Source organism: Ailuropoda melanoleuca, chromosome 12, assembly GCF_002007445.2.
Source record: "Ailuropoda melanoleuca isolate Jingjing chromosome 12, ASM200744v2, whole genome shotgun sequence".
Classification (NCBI taxonomy): domain Eukaryota; kingdom Metazoa; phylum Chordata; class Mammalia; order Carnivora; family Ursidae; genus Ailuropoda; species Ailuropoda melanoleuca.
The window spans coordinates 69,214,353-69,233,132 of NC_048229.1; the positions used below are offsets into that span (position 1 = coordinate 69,214,353).

General features: G+C 42.9%; 1 protein-coding gene across 1 annotated transcript in view; it reads right to left on the bottom strand.

The window, feature by feature from the left end:
• The window catches only part of FA2H (fatty acid 2-hydroxylase), a 49,957-nt gene extending 39,496 nt beyond the window's left edge, over nucleotides 1-10,461 (bottom strand). Inside the window, exon 1 of the mRNA XM_034672904.1 lies at nucleotides 10,099-10,461. Coding sequence (XP_034528795.1) covers nucleotides 10,099-10,368 — 270 coding nt within the window. The 5' untranslated portion in view covers nucleotides 10,369-10,461. The remainder of the gene's footprint in view (nucleotides 1-10,098) is intronic.
• Nucleotides 10,462-18,780: the final 8,319 nt, after the last annotated feature.

The following is an 18,780-nucleotide window of genomic DNA, read 5'->3' on the forward strand; positions in this document are numbered from 1 at the left end:
TTTTTTTTTTTAAAGATTTTTTATTTATTTATTCGACAGAGATAGAGACAGCCAGCAAGAGTGGGAACACAAGCAGGGGGAGTGGGAGAGGAAGAAGCAGGCTCATAGTGGGAGCCTGATGTGGGGCTCGATCCCATAACGCCGGGATCACGCCCTGAGCCGGAGGCAGACGCTTAACCGCTGTGCCACCCAGGCGCCCCGATAAAGGTGTTTTTTAAACCAGTGGGAAAAGCGATTATTCCATAAACCTACTGGGATAACCAGTTGGACCTTCGGAAAGATATAAACCTAAAATAATCTCTATTTTGTTCCTTATACCAAAAATATTTCAGGTAGATAACAAATTTAAGAAAAAACAAACAATAACAAAAACATTAAGCATAACATAATTAGCAAGATACTAAAATATTTAAGATTTTATTTATTTTAGAGAGAAAGAAAACATGCATGCAAACACCTGTGACCAGGGGGAGGAGCAGAGGGGGAGGAGAAGGGAGAGGGGAGAGAAAGAGAGAATCTCAAGCAGACTCCCCACGGAGCCCTACATGAGGCTCAATCCTACGAGCCTGAGATCATGACCTGAGCCCAAACCTAGAGTCTGACGCTCAACTGACTGAAACACCCAGGCACCCTGACACTAAAATATATTTTTTTGAAGATTGTATTTATTTGGCAGAGAGAGAGTATGTGCACAAGTGGGGCTAGGGGGATGGCAGGCAGAGGGAGAGGGAGAAGCAGGTTTCCTGCTGAGCAGGGAGCCGATGAGATGCGGGGCTCGATCCCAGGGATCATGACCTGAGCCGAAGGCAGACGCTTAACCACCTGAGCCACCCAGGCACCCCTAAAATATTTTTTATGTATAAAATCTTAAAGCAGAGGTGCTCTTTCTAAGAATGATAGAACTATGTTTTACAACATGGAGATTTGAAAGGTTTAAATGGAGAAAAAACATTAAATAAGTCAAAAGACAAATGAAAACTGAAGGACAAATAGTAATACGTATGATAGAAAATGGGCTTATATACTTTATATATAAGGAGTGATTATAAATTAATAAGAAAAAGATCCCCCTTGGTTTAAGCACACGCTTAAGATCTGTCCCTATGTGTATGCAGTGGAAACACTGGGCACCTGGAGACCCGACACATTCCAGAATCTCTTAGAACTACACATTTCTCATCTATGAATTGGGAGAACTGACATCTGCCCCACCTACCTTAAGGGTTCGAATAGAAATATATGAGAAATACCTAGGGAAATGTATATCGCCATACAAACTATTAGTGCTAGAGGGATCATTATTAGCCAAGTGTTCTTTATCTGAGTCCCTGAAGACTCAAGTTGGAAAGAACAGCAAAAATCACCTTAACATGCAACTATTCACAAGCCAACTGACCATTTACAAGTTTAGTTCCTGCTTAAACATTGACTACTGCCTCCCCCAAATCCCCACAGCCTACCTAGGCAAAGTGATGGTTGGGGTTGCCGTCATCTGACAACATACAATGTAACAAAATGCAAACCCACAACAAAGTGAAATTGAAAATCAGTGATCAAATACAAAAAATTTCATGAAGTCAATGAAACAGATGGAAAACCGTTTTACTCACAATTCCACTGCAAAATAAGGATCTGGCAAAATTAGGCTGTTTAACACTGAAACACAGGCAACCGGCAAAGGATGAGGCTCTTCAAAGGAGAACGAATGACCTGTTTATCAAAGGATCAAGAGAGAGCCCTAGCTCTTAAATACTCTTGCAAAAAGACTCTTTATGATCATGCTGTGAAAAGCCAATGTGAAGTTTGGAATGCCACATTGTGCTTTTATACAGTTTTGTCAGAACCACCCATGTACACAAAACCCACACGACTTGATTTGTTATTTGGTCAATTTAAGAACCCACACACCATTGCAATCTTAATTTGGTTGTCAGGTTAAAAGAGACTAAAAAAATTTTGGTTTCATTTTCATTTTTAATTTCCTTTCCTTTTTTTTTTTCCTTAAGTAATCTCTGCACCCAGCATGAGTCTTGAAGTCATGACCCTGAGACCAAGAGTCTCACGCTCTACAAACTGAGCCAGCCAGGTGGCCCTTCATTTTCATTTTTAAAGATAATCAGTTCCCTTCTCCCAACCTCTATCCCATTTTCTATGAAATTTAGTCTTCATTTAAAGTAGATTCGTTTTAAGTGAACTTTTCCCCTAGGAGTCAATGACCTTCCTACTTAGGTCCAAGAAACTACTGAATTTTTAATGGCACCCTATTTCCAACCTGCAAAAGCCATTACACTTGGCATGCCAATGGGTCTTGCCTGGGATAAGAGAAAGCGACCACTAAATCAGGCTAGTCTGGCTTTCTCCCTGGCTTGCGGGGAGTGGTGTACAGGATCACAGAAACTGTATATTAGGCAGCCCAGTGTTGGTGTTCTTTATTCCTCAATGGCAGCCAATCTCAAAGTGTGAGCCTTGAATTGACTTAAAAAAATTTGAGGTCTGTCTTTCATCTTTGTGGATAAATGATGCACATTTCATAGACTTTTGTTATTATAGAAGACTAAGGACTAGGGGCACCTGGGTGGCTCAGTTGGTTAAGCTTCCGCCTTTGGTTCAGGTCATGATCCTGGAGTCCTGGGATTGAGCCCCATGTCAGGTGCTCCGCCTGCTTGTGCGCACGTGCGCTCTCTCAAATAAATAAATACAATCTTAAAAAAAAAAAGACTAGAGCTTAGCAACTAAGTGGGTTATTATGGACCATTAACATTTGAAACTTGTAAAACTAAAACTATTACTAGAGATCCACTTTCCAGAGGGAAATGTGAGCTAAGCACTGTTTGGAAGGTTCTATGGGGCACAGAAGAATGCAGAGAACTAGAACTCTACTCCTCTTACATTCTATTCCCTTTAAAGGAGAAATTAAGATTGCTTCGTGTAGGTAATTATCAATCAAGTCTGTTGTAGATCGCATGGTTTACCCGTGTAGTCACCTGTTCTTGTATCAACAGAATTTCTGGCTGCCAGTTTTCCTGTGACAGGACTTTACGACATATTTATATGCATCACAGTTCCCCAAATTTGCTTACATGGTACCGCTATTTAAATACTTTGCAACATACTATCAAGGCAGGAAAACAAAATATTTGGAGCATCAAGCTTCACAACAAAAAATCCTGGGTACAAAGTTTATATATCATATCGTCCTAGATGAGCGGCGATTAGAGAAGATTGAGAACCGCAGTTCCTAGACCATATGCTTTAGAGAAATTTGCATGCAAAGACACAGGAAAGAGTAAATAGAACTGGAAATCCAGGCATCCTGGGTCCTGCCTGTGCATGTCATGCAGATACTTACAGCCACATGGGGCCGGTCACATCCCTGAGAGCAATGAGGGCTCTCGACTGCCTTTTTCCAAGGTTAACTCCATGCCTACCCTTGTAGGGGCCTCAGGGGCATGCGTGAATGTCAATAGCCTGGTATGGAAGACACTGGCCAACTCCCTGGCTGAGAATAATCGGAGACAAAGGCAGAAATGAGTGACTCTCTTGATAGCCCTCCATCCTTTCCACCAAACTCCCAGCTCTTTTAGCCAACAAAGAGGAACTGGAAAGAGGTTTTTTGTTTGTTTGCTTATTTGTTTTAACTTTGGAATTCTTGAAGTATCTTGTTTGTGCTAAGATTACCACTTTCCTTTTCAATTATGCACAGGTCTCGGTTTTCCAAGCAGTCCATTCATTCATTGATTCAAACATTGATCCGTTCCTATTGGCATACACTGGTGTGCTAGTGTGTCCTAGAGGAACCCAGATGAATCAGATGGTTCCAGTCTTCAGAGAGTTTATAGTTTAGTTGAGAAGATAAGACACATAGTGAAAACACAGTAAATAAGGAAGAACGTTATGAACTCTGTAACGCAGGTGCAGGCAAAGGGTGGGAAGTTCTATGAAAGAAGTAGGCATTGGAGCTGGACTGAAAGGGTGTGGCAGTGGGGAGGCCCTAAAGGCTTAGGAATACTGCTGTGACATAACAAAATTCTCTTTAGAAAAGGTTGCAGGCACTGGGGTACGGGAAGTATGGGCAGGGAGAGACCTGCCTGGGAGACTACGGCAAGAATGAGCTTAGCGGGGCGCTGGCCAAAGCAGCGCCGTAGGGGAGACATATCCTGGAAGAAAGACTAAGGACACTCATGAGGATTAGCATGTGGTCTGTGTAAGCCATCCACTCTGTCTTGCAGTTATTCTCCATTTTTTCCTTTCTACAGCCTATGGCTTCTCTAGGACAGAGCAGACAGCAAAGACAGTTGCTATCAAGAGTAAGGAAAACTCAGATAATCTCCCAGACATAGTATTGCATGGAAGAAGCCATCTAGCAGAGTACACGTTATATGGTTCCATTTAAAATTTGCAAACTTTCCTGTGAAATGAAGAGCAAGAGAAACTAGCAAAGGAGACTGAGAACTAATCACCAGGGCTACAGGTGGTGAGATAGGTGGAGTAACGCACCCACCCGCCCCCCAGTCTATATCCCCGTACCTGGAACCCGTGAACATGTTACCTTACAAGGCAAAAGGGACTTTGCAGGCGTGATTAAGTGTAGGACCTTGAGATGGGGAGATTATCCTGGATGATCCCAGTGGGCTTAGTGTAATCACAAGGGACCTTCAAAGTGAACTATGAAGGCAGGAGAGTCAGAGAAGAAGAGATGTGAGAGCAAAGGTTGGAGAAATGCAACTGCCGGCTGGGGGCCATGAGCCAAGTATACCAGCAGCTTCTAAAAACTGGAAAAGGGGATGCCTGGGTGGCTCGGTGGGTTAGGCACCCGACTCTTGATCTCAGCTTCCTGAGTTCAAGCACCGCATTGGGCTCCATGCTGGGTGTGGAGCCTACTTAAGAAATAAATAAACAAAAGCCATCATTTAAAATAAAGAAACAAACAAAAGCTAGAAAAGGCGGGGCACCTGGGTGGCTCAGTCATTAAGCATCTGCCTTTGGCCCAGGGCATGATCCCAGAGTCCTGGGATCGAGCCGTGCATCAGGCTCTCTGCTCTGCTGGGAGCCTGCTTCTTCCTCTCCCACTTCCCCCGCTTGTGTTCCCTCTCTCGCTGGTTGTCTCTTTCTCTCTGTTAAATAAATAAATAAATAAAATCTTAAAAAAAAAAAGCTGGAAAAGTCAAGAAAATTGATTCTTCCCTGAAGTCCTCAGAAGGAAGGCTGCCCTGCTGACTCATTTCTGACTTCTAGAACCATGGAACTCTAGAACCATAACAGAAAACATTTGCATTGCTTTAAGTCACTGAGTTTATGGCGATTTGTTACAGCAGCCATAGAAAACTCATGCAGGTGGAAAACTAATGGATATGGTATCTGGCAGCTGTGTGAAGAAAGTGTATCAAGGAGGAGGAGTGGTGACTGCGTCGAGTTTGCTGCCAGACCAGGTGAGGTAAGGTGTGAACTGGTGAGCGGGTTTGGTGAGACAAAGGTCCCGACGATGCTGGCAAGGGTAGTTTCAGTGGTGCGGTGGGCACTCTGAGTCTTCCTGCACTTAGATGTTCTACCCCATTGAATTACTCAAGCCCTGGAGCTCTGAATGGCCAGACCCCCAAAGGCTGCCAGAAACACATGTGGCAGAAACTACATACTTCTCAACCACTCAGAGAGGGAAGCACCCTGTGGGATTAGGACCCCGAACCCAGAGTCATCAGACGTCAGAGTTAGGCCAACAGCAGTGGCTGGGGAGTTGAGGTTTGTTTTCCTCCAGTGTCTTCTCAAACAGAGGGCTTCTATCCAGAGGCATGGCCGGATGTTTGCCCACAGAAGGACCTCCCAAGGTCTGCATATGTTGGGGGGGGTACGAGCCACCCTTTCACAATTATTAGCCTCTTGGTGGCAGGTTTGGAGTGAGAGGAGGATTCTGGCTGGACTACAATAAAAGCTGTCGCTCTCTCACTAGAAAAATGCACAACCATGTATATTCCACACACAACTTCATCTCATTCACCAATCCCACAAAATGATCCACAGAACACCAGGTTTAAGAACCTCTGCTTTGTATGTTTTCCAAAGTATGATATTTACTCCACTGAAGGTACCCGAGATGATTTTAGGGGATACAGGAATGAGCATTTCTTATCTGAATAGCTATTTTCAAGTGCATGTAAAACTTGTGATGTCACTGGTATTATTGCCTAGGGTGAGTAAGTGGGAAAACAGAAAGTGAGTCTACCTAAGAATAAATATTAAGTATAATAGTTCAAGTGGTATACCAATTCAGAAAAAAAACTTGACAGTGATTCATGGATGACCCAAGTCTGGGAAACACAGTATCTATGACCTTGGGAGGAGATTTGAACCCAAAGTTCTTTCCTTTCCTATTTATTCCTTTTAAATGTAGGTTGCAGCTCAGGGGCACTCAGTTGGCTCAGATGGTTACGTGTCCAACTCTTGGTTTCAGCTCCAGTCATGATCTCGGGGTTGTGAGATGGTGCCCCACGTCAGGCTCTGTGCTCAGTGGGGAGTCTGCTTGGGATTCTCTCCCTCTGCCCCTCCCCCTGCTCGCATGCTCCCTTTCTCTCTCCCTCTTTCTCTCTCTCTAAAATAGATCAATAAATAAAATCTCAAAATAAATAAATGCTGGTTGCAGCTCGATAAATGGACCTCATGACCCACTAACGACATGAGCTACAGTTGGAAGAAAACTGCTCTTACCTGAGCTTGGAGTGAGGAGCTTGACCCTCCCTCTACCACCCCTGAGGGTCAGGATGAGAAGCGAGCTTGACTTCTCTCCTCAGCCATATCGCTCTCACTCGCTCTAGGTGGGCAGCTTGGCTTCCTCAAGTCCAAGCCACGGCCACAGCAGACCTTGATTCATCCCAACAGTATGTTGGCTCAAACGAGTTTGACTTGTTTTGTGTGTGTGTGTGTGCCTTTGTGTGAGTGTGAAAGTGTGTAAGAGTACCTAGAGGTGTGTGAGGGGGTGTGGCAAATTGGAGAACAGCGGAAACCAAAGGGACCAGGACTTCTCCCTGGAAATTTCACAGCGAGTTCCAAGACACTCCCCTCCAAGGACTACACTGGGAAAGAAAGACCCCCTAGAAGGAGTACCATTCAGAAATGAACTTAAGGGGCACCTGGTGGCTCAGTCAATTAAGCATCTGGCTTCTGCTCAGGTCAGGATCCTAGGGTCCTGGAACTGAGGCCTGCACTGGGCTTCCTGCTCAGCGGGGAGCCTGCTTCTCCCTCTTCTCCTCCCCTCCCAGCTCACGCTCTCTCTCTCTCAAATAAATAAATAAAATCTTTAAGAAAAAAAAAAAAAGAAAAAGAAAAAAAGGAATGACCTCCAAACAAATGGAGCTGGTTCATGACATTCCCCTTTCCCATCACCCCTCCTGGTCCTCACATTAGAGGAGCTGGGCTCTAAGCTCTGCATATGTCAACATCGTTGGTCTAGCAAGAGGAGAGAAGGAAGATGAAGAAAGCAATGCGGAGGTTGCTTGAAGGGCTTAGCCAGAAAGAAGGACAGAAATGTCTCCATTCAGGCCGTAAGAACAGGGCTTCTCTCTGTACAGGATACCCCGTTCCAGATTTCCCCTCTGACTACCCTTCTCCCTCAATTTAAAGACAATGCTATACTAGTTTCCAGAAGACAAATCTGTAGACAGAAGCTGACAGGCAACTGGAGTATCGGGTAAGTATGGCTGCTAGTCAAGTCTGAGCCATGGGTTTGTAAGTGTGTTGTTAGTTTTTAGTTTTTTTCCCCACATCCTCCGACGGGCCCAGATGTAAGGATGCCTGCAACATGGCACCCTTGGGACTCTTGGGGTAACGGGTGAGCGCAGGGGTAGAAAGCAAATTTGGTCTCCGTATTCTCTGAGTCCTCCCTGAGGGTCAGGTTAGGCAAAGCAAAGCGAAGCGAAGCAAACCATAGTGTTGGGTGGTTAGCAGAGCTGGGAGGTGGAGCCATCTGGGGCAGCTGGCCTGGGGTGATCCTTGCTATCTGGGAAGAGAAGCCACACCTTAAGGCTCCTGTTTATAGGACACAGTTACAATGTAGGATGGCTCCCATTAGCTATCGCAAGCCTGGAAATCGCTAGTGTGCTGGTCCCATCCTCTCCTCTCCTGCCCTCAGCTTGAGTTATATCTACAGCTAAACCTCTCTTCCCGTCAGCATGACCTGACACCAAACACCAACTTCCAGCATTTGGTTGGGCTACCACTGCAGAATGTTGAGCCCTGGCATTTTACCTATGAAATCTCCCAAATTTAAACTCTCCTTCCCTTGGTCACCACCACCATCATGCAAGCCACCTTCACCTCTCACCCAAGCTATGCAGCAGCCTCCTGCCTGGTCTCCTCACACCCACTTGGGCTCCCTCTATTCGTTCTTGGCACTGCAGCCAGGCTGTTCTTCCAAAAATGCAAATCTGACCACACCACAACCCTGCTTGACTGCATCCCTTCCCTGGTTTCCTGTCGTTCTTAGAATCAAGTCCCAAATCCTGCCCACAGTCTAGCGGGCCCTGCATGATGTAGCCCGGGCTGATCTCTGGCCTCCTCTCCATTCTCTCTCCTTGCCCACCAGCCTCTAGCCACATTGGTTTTATTTGTCTCTTGATTGTGCAAAGTCCTTCCCTTCAGAGCCTTCTTCACACACGCTGTTCCCTCTGTCCTGGAATGTTCATCCCACCACACTTCAACAGGCTAACACCGTATCCATTGATTAGCTCTCAGTGAAAATGTCACTTTCTCAAGAACACTCCTTGAATTCCTCATCTCCAAATCCACATTCTGACGGTACCAGATAATGAAATAATCACCATTAGTATGTTCCCTCATTAGCCTGTTAATTCCATGAAGACTGTATGGTTCTGTCCAATGGCGCCTCCCCAGTGCCTAGCTTAGTGCTGACAATCATTAAACAACCAAGTGAGTGAGTGAATAAATGACTGACGTATTAGACTAGATGGCCCTGTGCGGAGCCACCAGGAGCAGTGAGAGGCAAGCAAGCCCTTTTACCCAAAGATCTAAAATCACTTGCTGGGGCCACCCTGAAAACAAGAGGTAGAAGCAAGAAACAACTGTTGGCTTAATGCCCAAGCATTATGGTCCCACTGTCACCAGTCCTACAGCCGAACCTGGGGAAGGCCCAAGGAGTCAGTGTGCCTCTGGCTCAGCCTACCTGGAACCCAGTGGATAGGGGCAATCTTCCATATCCAAAGATCCTTGGGATGGAGACAGCATCGATTTTAGAGTCAGATACATTTGGCTTTTCCACTAACTAGCTCTTTAACCTTGGACAAATTACAGGGCCTCCCTGAGCCTCAGTTTCCACATCCCAAAATGGGGATAACAAAACCTACCCCAAGATCAGTTGGAGGCTTAAATAGCATCATGAGGCTGTCCTGCCCAGCAGCATGCGGTTCACAGTGCTAATCCCCGCTCCCCAAAACACTAGCTTACCTCTGTCATTTCGCTCTTTTGGACATGCCAGCATGCAAGACAAGAAATAAAGGGAGGTCTGCGGGATGGGAGGGCAGAGTCCATCCAAGGCACTGCCCCAACCTCTCCACCTATCCAGGGAAGCCCTAGTGCAGACTTGGGCAGCACCAGGAAATCCAAACTGGCTGAGAAGGGTAACTGATCTGTGACTTTTGGAAGCAGCAGTAGGGTGAGATGGGGAGGGGAGGACAGCTGAGGTTGGAAGCTATTATTCAACAGAAATGAAGAACAGATGCGAAGAGGGAGAGGCTGAGGAACAGGAAGGAAAGACTGGGAGTGTGAAGGGCTAGTAAAAGGTGATCCAACTTGTCAGATGTCAAAGGCTGCAGAAGGCACAAATAGGAAGGAGGGAGTAACTTGGGAGGTGGTAGTAGAAGTAGCAGGTAGAAGAGGCTCAGGTCAGGAGCAATGACGGAGAGGAAGGACAAGTCCTGGTGAGGGGGGCGGGTAGTGACCTGTTACCTGGAGAGAAGGGGGAAGCGAAGGTGAGGGCGGAGGCTGTCACCTTGGGTCCTCCTAGAGGGCAGGTGGACTGGGCTTGCCGGTGCGTGGAGAGTGGGGGAGGGAAGGAGAGTGCGTGGGGGGTGTCACCCCGCGGCTGGGAAGTACCTGAGGGTCTCCTTGCAGCTCGCCCACGTAGTACTGCTCCAGCCAGCGGCGCGCGTTGGCCGAGTGCCGGTGCGGCGGCCCGTCCAGGTCGGCACTAACATCCTCGCCAGCCCGCGCCCGCAGCAGCTGCTCGCCCCCCGGGTGGTACCGCACGAAGCCAGTGAGGTCGTAGAGGCGGGCCCCGCAGCGGACCCAGCAGGCGCCGGCCGCCAGGCGCCGCTGGACCTCGGCGGGTGAGAAGGAGACGGCGGGGGGCGGAGCGGGGGCCATGGCGGGAGACCGTAGCTCGCAGCTGGAAGCCCGGACTTCTGCTCGGCGGCGGCCCAGCTCTCCTCTAACATCCCCGGAGCCCCGGCCGCCTTGACGGGCCGTCCGCCACCGCACCTGCTCATTTGCATGCCGCGCTCCCATTGGCCGCTGAGCCGGACGCTGCCCGGGCCGGAGGCTCCCTCTTCCTCATTGGCCGAGGGGAAGCCCGGGCGACCCAAGCAGGGCTGGCCACCCGCTGCGGGCCACCAGCCAGGTGGCCCCAGGCAGGTAGAGGGCGCGCCCGCCAGGTGTGTCCCGTCGCAAGAGGAGAGCTAAGGGGACGGGCATTTGCGGGCGGAGCAATTCTTCCTGTCGCGGGTGGCTGCATGGACGGACATCCCCGGTGGACTGATCGCTATTAGAATAACTTACTGCTGCCTTTTGGGAGAAACTTGCAGTTTTCGATTCTCAGGCTGCAGGAGGGGGCGATGAGTGGGGGAGGCAGGGCGAGGACTAAAGTAAGGCGAGTGAGGCTCTGGGCTCGGGCGCCCCCAAACTCTATAATCACAATATATAATATTTTAATGTAATATTTAAAAAATCCTGTCGTTACACAACAACCGCGAGTGTACCTAAGGCCACTGTACACTTAAAAATGGTTAAAATGGTAATTTTTACATTATGTATATTTTATCACAATAACAATATAATAGTTACCACAATATATAATGAAGATTTTTTTTTTGAGAGAGAGAGAGAGAGCGTGCGAGCAGGGGAGGAGCAGAGGGAGAAGGAGAGAGAGAAAATCCTAAGGAGGCTCCATGCCCAGCAAGGGCCCAACTGGGGCTCAATCCCAGGACCCTGAGATCATGACCTGAACCCATCAAAGGCTCAACCAACTGAGCCACCCAGGTGCCCCTATAATAAAGAATTTTTTTAAATCATGTTTTTGTAAATAAAAGTTTATTGGAACCAGAGCTGGTGAGGCAAGAGAAGCAGGGTGGTAAAGTACACGGTTGGCTTTTGTCCTTAACGTATACAATTCTGGTTTTGTGTTCATCATGGATTATTTTTTGCATTAATTTTGCATTAAAAATACTGCATTAAAATATTCTTTATCTTATTATGAAGTTTTTTGGCATGGGGTGTAAATTTTGCACCCTGAGTGACTGCCTCGCTTGCAAAATTTTAATCTTGCCCTGGGGGGAGGACACGAGGGGAGAAGAGAGAATCCAGCTGGGCTCTGTCTCTCTCCGGAAAAGTTATTTTCAGGGTCACTCTTGTTTATGTTCTGGGACTGGGCACCTCTGCCCAGCCAGCACTGTGAGAAAGCCTGGCCCAGGTGCCTCAGGGGCTGCCCCAACAAAAGCTGTGCCCAAGGTCAGGATAGTTGTCCTTTCCCTCTCCCCCTTGCAGGCCTCTCCTGGCGCATCTTCAGGGAGTAGGCAAGAGCTGGGCTGAGTTTGTGGATCTGAATGGAACTCCCGTCCAACAGGCCTGGAGGCCTTAGGTCACAAATGTTGCTTTTCACAAGTGGTGAATGCATTGTCACCCTCACCCCATTTCCACACCTTCTCTGTTCCAAATACCTTGCATGTGCAAAAGCAGTCAGGCACACACTCACAGGTGTCCTCAGGTACTCCTTGCTGACAATATCTTCAAGGAAACCCCTGTTTGCATTTCTCACCATTGCCTTAAACTATGATCTGAAGTTGAACAAGTTATTTAGGGTATCTATTCAGAATCGTGACACATTTCTTGCCATAGTAATTCCAATTCTAGAAATGTGACCTTACAGATATACTGTGTAAGGATGTATATGTAATAATATTAGTTGCAACACTGTTTATAGACTAGAAAAACCGAGATGTTCACCATAGTGGAGGACTGACTGAATAACGAACTGATGGTGCATTCACAGACAGTGAAATGCTATGTAGCCATTAGGAAGAATGAGGTAGATCTGTGTGTACTGATAGGAATAATCTCCAGGACACTATTAAGTGGCAAACAACAACCGTGTATGGTATGCTAACAATTATTTTGCTATTTTCAATTCTTTAATCTTTCAAAATATTTTGAATGCAAACAAAAGAGACTTTGTAGCTTTCAGGGCAAAAATAGTATAATAAACGCAATGAATGTGCCTCCCAACCCAAGGGCTGGGACATTACAAAAACTTGAACCTGCCTCTATACTCCAAAACTTCCATCTCTTTGCCTCCTCCCAAGAGATAATCGCTGTCCTGACTTTTGTGCTTATCTTTCCTTTGCTTTTTATATTTGATATTTTTAGCATGTCTATGTATATGCCTATACAATATGTTACTTAGATTAGCTTTGTTTTGAGTTTTATGAAAATCACCCGATACTGTATTTTGCTTTACGTGGACTTACATGTTTGACTCAATATCATTTTAAGATTTATCCGTGTTGCTGAGGGTCACGGTAGCTCATGAATTTGTCAGTGCAGGGTCACATTCTGCTGCATGAAATTATTTAGCCATTTTCTTTACTTGAGGTTTTTTTTCTTCTTTTCTATTATGAGCATTCTTGTACATTTGGGTAAGAGCTTCTATAGACTCTGTATCTATGGATGCAGTTGCTGGGTCATAGGATACTATAAATTAACTTCTAAGTGGTCATACTATTTTATATCCCAGGGAAAGATGTATGAAAATCCCTAGCCCTTAGTCTGGGAACCAGGCAAGGACGCCCATTCTCATCGCTTATATTCAACATTGTGTTAGGGGTGCTAGATAGTGAAATAGGCAAAAAAAAAAAAAAAAAAAAAAAAAAAAAAAAAAAAAAAAAAAAAAAAAAAAAAAAAAAAAAAAAAAAAAAGAAAGAAAGAAAGAAAGAAAGAAAGAAGAAACAAAAGGCTAAAGAGTGGAGATGATGGCTAAAAAATCTTTCTTCTGCAGATAACACCATCGTTTACATTGAAAATGTCAACTAATTCGCAAAACAACTAGAACAAATAAGTGGATTTAGCAAATTCACAGGATCCAAGGTCAAAATACAAAATCAATGTGTTTTAATTACTGGCAGCAAAGAACCGTAAAATGTAAATTTAAAATCCCATTTATGATAATGTCAAAAAGCACAAAATATGTGAGAATAAATTAGATAATAACAAGTAAATCTAAGGCCTCTAACTGAAAACTACAAAACACTGCTGAGAGAAATGAAGGTGTTCACAGATGTAACAAGTTCCAAGTTCATGAGCTGAGAGACTCACTATTAAGATCTCAAATCCTTCAACTGATCTAAACATTCAACACAGTTTCAATCATAATCCCGCTAGTTTATTTTTTTTTTAGAAATCGATAAACTATTATATAACTGAAGTTTGCTAAGAGAATAGAACTTGAGTGTTCTCACCAAATAAATAAATAAATGACAAGAAAATAAAAGGAAGGGATGCCTGGGTGGCTCAGTCAGTTAAGTGTCTGTCTTCGGCTCAGGTCATGATCCCAGGTCCTGAGATTGAGTCCCTGTCTTGGGCTCCCTGCTCAGCAGGAAGCCTGCTTCTCCCTCTGCCTGCCATTCCCCCTGCTTGTGCTCTCTCTCTCTCTCTGACAAATAAATAAATAAAATGTTTTTTAAAAAAATAAAAGGAAAAAATTGATAAACTGATAAACTAATTCTAAAATGTATGTGGCAATATAAAGGACCTAAAATATCCGGAGCAACATTGAGAAAGAACAAAGTTGCAGGATGTACCCTTCCTGACCTTGAGACTTAAAACTACATATTCAAGACAGGGTAAAACCAAAAAAGAGATCAATGGGACAAAAAAGTCCAGAAGTAGATGCAAACATTTAAGGTCATTTTGCTCTTTTATTGAGATACAAATTATATACAGTAAAATTTGGCCTTTTGTAACGCATATGAATTTGAGGATCCTCTATACTGTTGTAACCATCAGGTTTGCTTCTCCCTTGGCCAGTATCACCCCATCTTTATAACTATAGCTTCACAACAGATCCTGTTATCTGGGAAGGGTGCTACCCATAACCTGTTTTCCCTGAAGAGTGTCTTGTTTTATCTTGGATTTTTTTCATATAAACTTTAGAATCATTTTGTCAATGTCTACGAAAAAGCTACTGGGATAATGAAAGGAATTGCATTAAATCTATTGATTAATTTGGAGACAATTAATATGTTTGCAATACTGAGTCTTCCTATTTATGAACTTGAGCTAAATCTCTACTTATGCAGGTCATATGTAATATTGTTCCATAAAGTTTAAAGTTTTTTGCATATAGGACTTGCATTAGTTAATGCAAATTAATTCCTAAGTATACCTTATAGGGTTGGTTTTTTTTTTTTTTTTTGCTATTGTAAATGACTTCTTTTTAAAGTAAGTTTTTGGTTAAAGTATGACATCCATAGAAAAAAAGTACATAAAATCCTAAGTCTACATACGGCTCAATGGATTTTCACAAAATGAACACACACTTATCAGAAGATAGACACTAGCAGCCCCACAGAAGTCTCCCTCATGCCTTTTTGACAGTTACAACCTACCTTCTTCCCAAAGAGAATCACCGTATTGTTTTCAAAAACTATATTTTTTGTCTACTTTTGAACTTCATATTTTTAAAAGAGTTTATTTATTTATTTGAGAGACAGAGAGAGAGAGAGCATGAGCAGGGGCAGCAGCAGAGGAAGAGAGAGAGAAGCAGGCTCCCCGCTGAGCCACGCAGGCGCCCCTGAACTTCCTACTAATGGAATCACATAGAGTGCGCTCTTTCGTAACTACCTCCTTTTACTCACGTTTCTGAGATCCATCCATGTTTTGGGGTATAGTAATCATTTGTATGTCCCTATTGCTGAATACTATTCCAGTATATGAAGATGCCACATTTAGACATTCTGTCACTGATGGCTATTTGGGTTGCTTCCAGCTTGGGGCTACTAAGAACAGGGCAACTATGAGCATTCTTGCACATATCTTTTCATCAACATTTCAAGGCATTTCTGCCAGGTAGATACCCAGCAGCAGACTTGAGTGTGTTCAGCTTCAGTGGATACTGCCAATCAGTTTTCTGAAAACATACCAAATTACACTTCCCCCAGAAATTCCAATTTCTCCACATCCTTGCCACACTTGGTATTATTCCTCTTTAAAAAAAATGTTTTGGGTGCCTGGGTGGCTCAGGCGGTTGGGCATCTGCCTTCGGCTCAGGTCATGATTCCAGGGACCTGGGATCGAGTTCGGTGTCTGGCTCCCTGCTCGGGGTGGTGGGGGGAGTCTGCTCTTCCCTCTACCCTTCCCTCCTGCTTGTGCTTTCTCTCTTTCTCTCAAATAAATAAATAAAATCTTTTAAAAAATTAATTATTTAAAAAATGGTTTTACTTATTCTGGTGGGTATATATTGGTCTCTCACTGTGATTTAAATTTGTATTTCCTCAGAAACAATGAGATTGAGCATTTAAATTTTACTGGTTATCCCTATAGCCCATTTTTTTTACTGACTCCTGTCTTTAAAAAAATTATGTTGTATTATTTTATCCTAACCTTCTCTCCTTATATATGAGTCTCTTTTATTCTAAATAAGCATTCTTTGTCAGCTACATCTATTGCAAATAGTTTCTACCAAGTGTGGCTGCCTTCCTTTCCTTTCCTTTCCTTCCCTTTCCTTTCCTTCTCTTCTCTTCCCTCCCCTCCCCNTTTCTCTTTCCTTTCCTCTTTCCTTTCCTTTTCGATTATATTTAAATTCAAGTTAGTTAACATATATTGCATTATTAGTTTCATGGGTAGAATTTAGTGATTCATCAGTTGCATACAGTACCCATTACCTTTTCTTCTTTCTTAATGGCGTCTTTGAAGGACAAGGGTTTTGGTTTATCATAAAGTAGTTTGACTTACCAGTCTTTTATTTTATGATTGGAACTTTTTGTGTCTTAAGAAATACTTGCCTACTTCCAAATAATAAACACATTCTCCTATATTATCTTCTAGAAGCTTTGTCGTTCTACCTTTCATATTTAGATCTCTGATCAACTTGAAATTGATTTTTGAGGACGGTGTAAGGTATGGGTCAAGATTCATTTTTTTTCCACATGGACGTTCAATTTGTTCAGCAATGGCTACTGAAAAAAATAGTCTTTGCTCTACTTCTCTGTGGTATCAGTTTCTTGGTTCTCAGATCTGTGCCATTAATATATTTGGTCTATTCTTGAATCAATACCATAGTGGTTAAGTACTATATACTTTTAATAAATCATAAAATCTGGTAGGATATATCCTTCACCTTTGTTCTTCTTCAAGTTTATCTTGGCTGTTCATGGCCCTTTTAGTTCCCACATATATTTTAGAATCAGCTTGTTAATTTTCACCTTAAAAAGTTGATGGGATTTTAGGGTGCCTGGGTGGCTCAGTCAATTAAGCATCTGACCCTGTATCTCAGGATCATGAGTTCAAGGCCCATGCTGGGCTCCATGCTGGGTGCAGAGCCTACTTAAAAAAAAAAAAAAGCTGATGGGATTTTGATTGGAATTGCACTGAATCTATAGGCCACGGAGAATAAATAATTTTATATTGTTGAATCTTCTAATCTGTCAATATGGTATATCCTTGCATTTATGTTAGGCTTCTTTAACAGCTCAGTGTTTTTTGCAATTTCCCATGCAGAGGCATGTACATCTTCCATTAGATTTATTTCCAGATTTCGTATTTTTTATACATACCTACACACACACACACACACACGTATATATATATATATATATATATATATATATATATATTTTTTGATATTTTATATATCTATTATTATATATGTTATATATATTACAGCTAATATAGCTATATATAACATACATAGTTACATATAAAATATATAATATATATAAACTAGCTAATATATATAGCTATATATACTATATAATGTATAATATAAAATACATGATAATATAATACATAATAGCTAATATTATAAATACATTATGCTATTATAATAATTTGCTATTATTATAATATTCCTGACATTGGTAACTTGGCCTTTTTTTTTGTTATTGATCAGGATTGCCAGAGGTTTATGAATTCTATTAGTTTTTTCAAAGAACTAAATTTTGGCTTTCTTGATTTTATCGATTATACCTTTGTTTTTTTATATCATTGATTGCTGGTTTTATTTATTTTTTATTTTTTTATTTTTAAAGATTTTATTTATTTATTTGAAAGAGAGGGAGAGAGCACGCGGGAGCCTGGGGAGGAGGAGAGAGGAAGGAACAGAAGGGGAGGGAGAGGGACAAGCAGACTCCCCACTGAGCAGGGAGCCCCACATGGGGCTCAATCTCGAAACTCTGAAGTCAAGACCCCAGCTGAAACCAAGAGTCAGAAGCTTAACTGAGCCACCCAGGCGTCCCACTGCTGCTTTTATTTTTATATGCCTTCTCTTCTATTATTTTGTGTTGGATGTTCTTCTTTTACGATCTTAAGATATATACTTAAATGATCAGTTTTCATCTTTTGTTCTAACATATACATTTAGCCTGTATATCATCCAGCAAAGTTGGCAAAATCTTCCATCATCATGGTAGGTTTGTCTATTTCTCCCGTGGTTCTGTAAATACTTCCTTAACATATTTTGAGGCCACATTATTAGTTGAAAAAAAAAATCAAAGTTGTGAACTTCCCAATGAATTTGACCTTCTGTCATGAACAGAGTAAACCTCTTCATCTCTTGTAACGATTTCTGCTTTTACATATATTTAATATTCCTATACCAGCTGTATTTTGGCCATTATAAGCCTAATATATGTTTGTTCGTGCCCTTTCTTTTTTACTTTTACTTTTCCCATAAACATATGTTTAGATTTCTCATAAATAGTGAATAGTGGGTTCTTAAACTGTTTTTGACTGACAGCTTTTGTCTTTTAAAGATTGGGAAGCTTAGGGGCACCTGGGAGGCTCAGTCAGTTAAGCGGCTGACTCTGGATTTTGGCTCAAGTCATGATCTCAGGGTTGTGACACTGAGCCTTGGGTTGGGCTCCGTGCTCAGCAGGGAGTCTGTTTGAGATTCTCTCTCTCTATCTTCCTCTGCCCTCCCTCCACCCAGCACATACACACGTACACACACTCTCTCTAACAAATAAATATTTAGGAAAAAAAGATTGGAAAGTTTAAAAAATTATTGCAAAGGAAAAGTTGAATTCAGCTTTTGCTTAGTTGAGTAGCCCCTTCCAGATTGCCCTATTTCTGTGCGTGATACTACCACTTACTTAGTCCCCACGTATACAAAACCCTAGAATCACCCAAAACCTGTGCTGCAGCCTCCCTCTTTAAAAAGCAGCTCCTGTAACTCTCATTTCCTTTTTCTTTCATTTTTTTATTTTTTTATTTTTATTTTTATTTTTTTTTAAAGATTTTATTTATTTATTCGACAGAGAAAAAAAAAAAAAAAAAAAAAAAAAAAAAAAA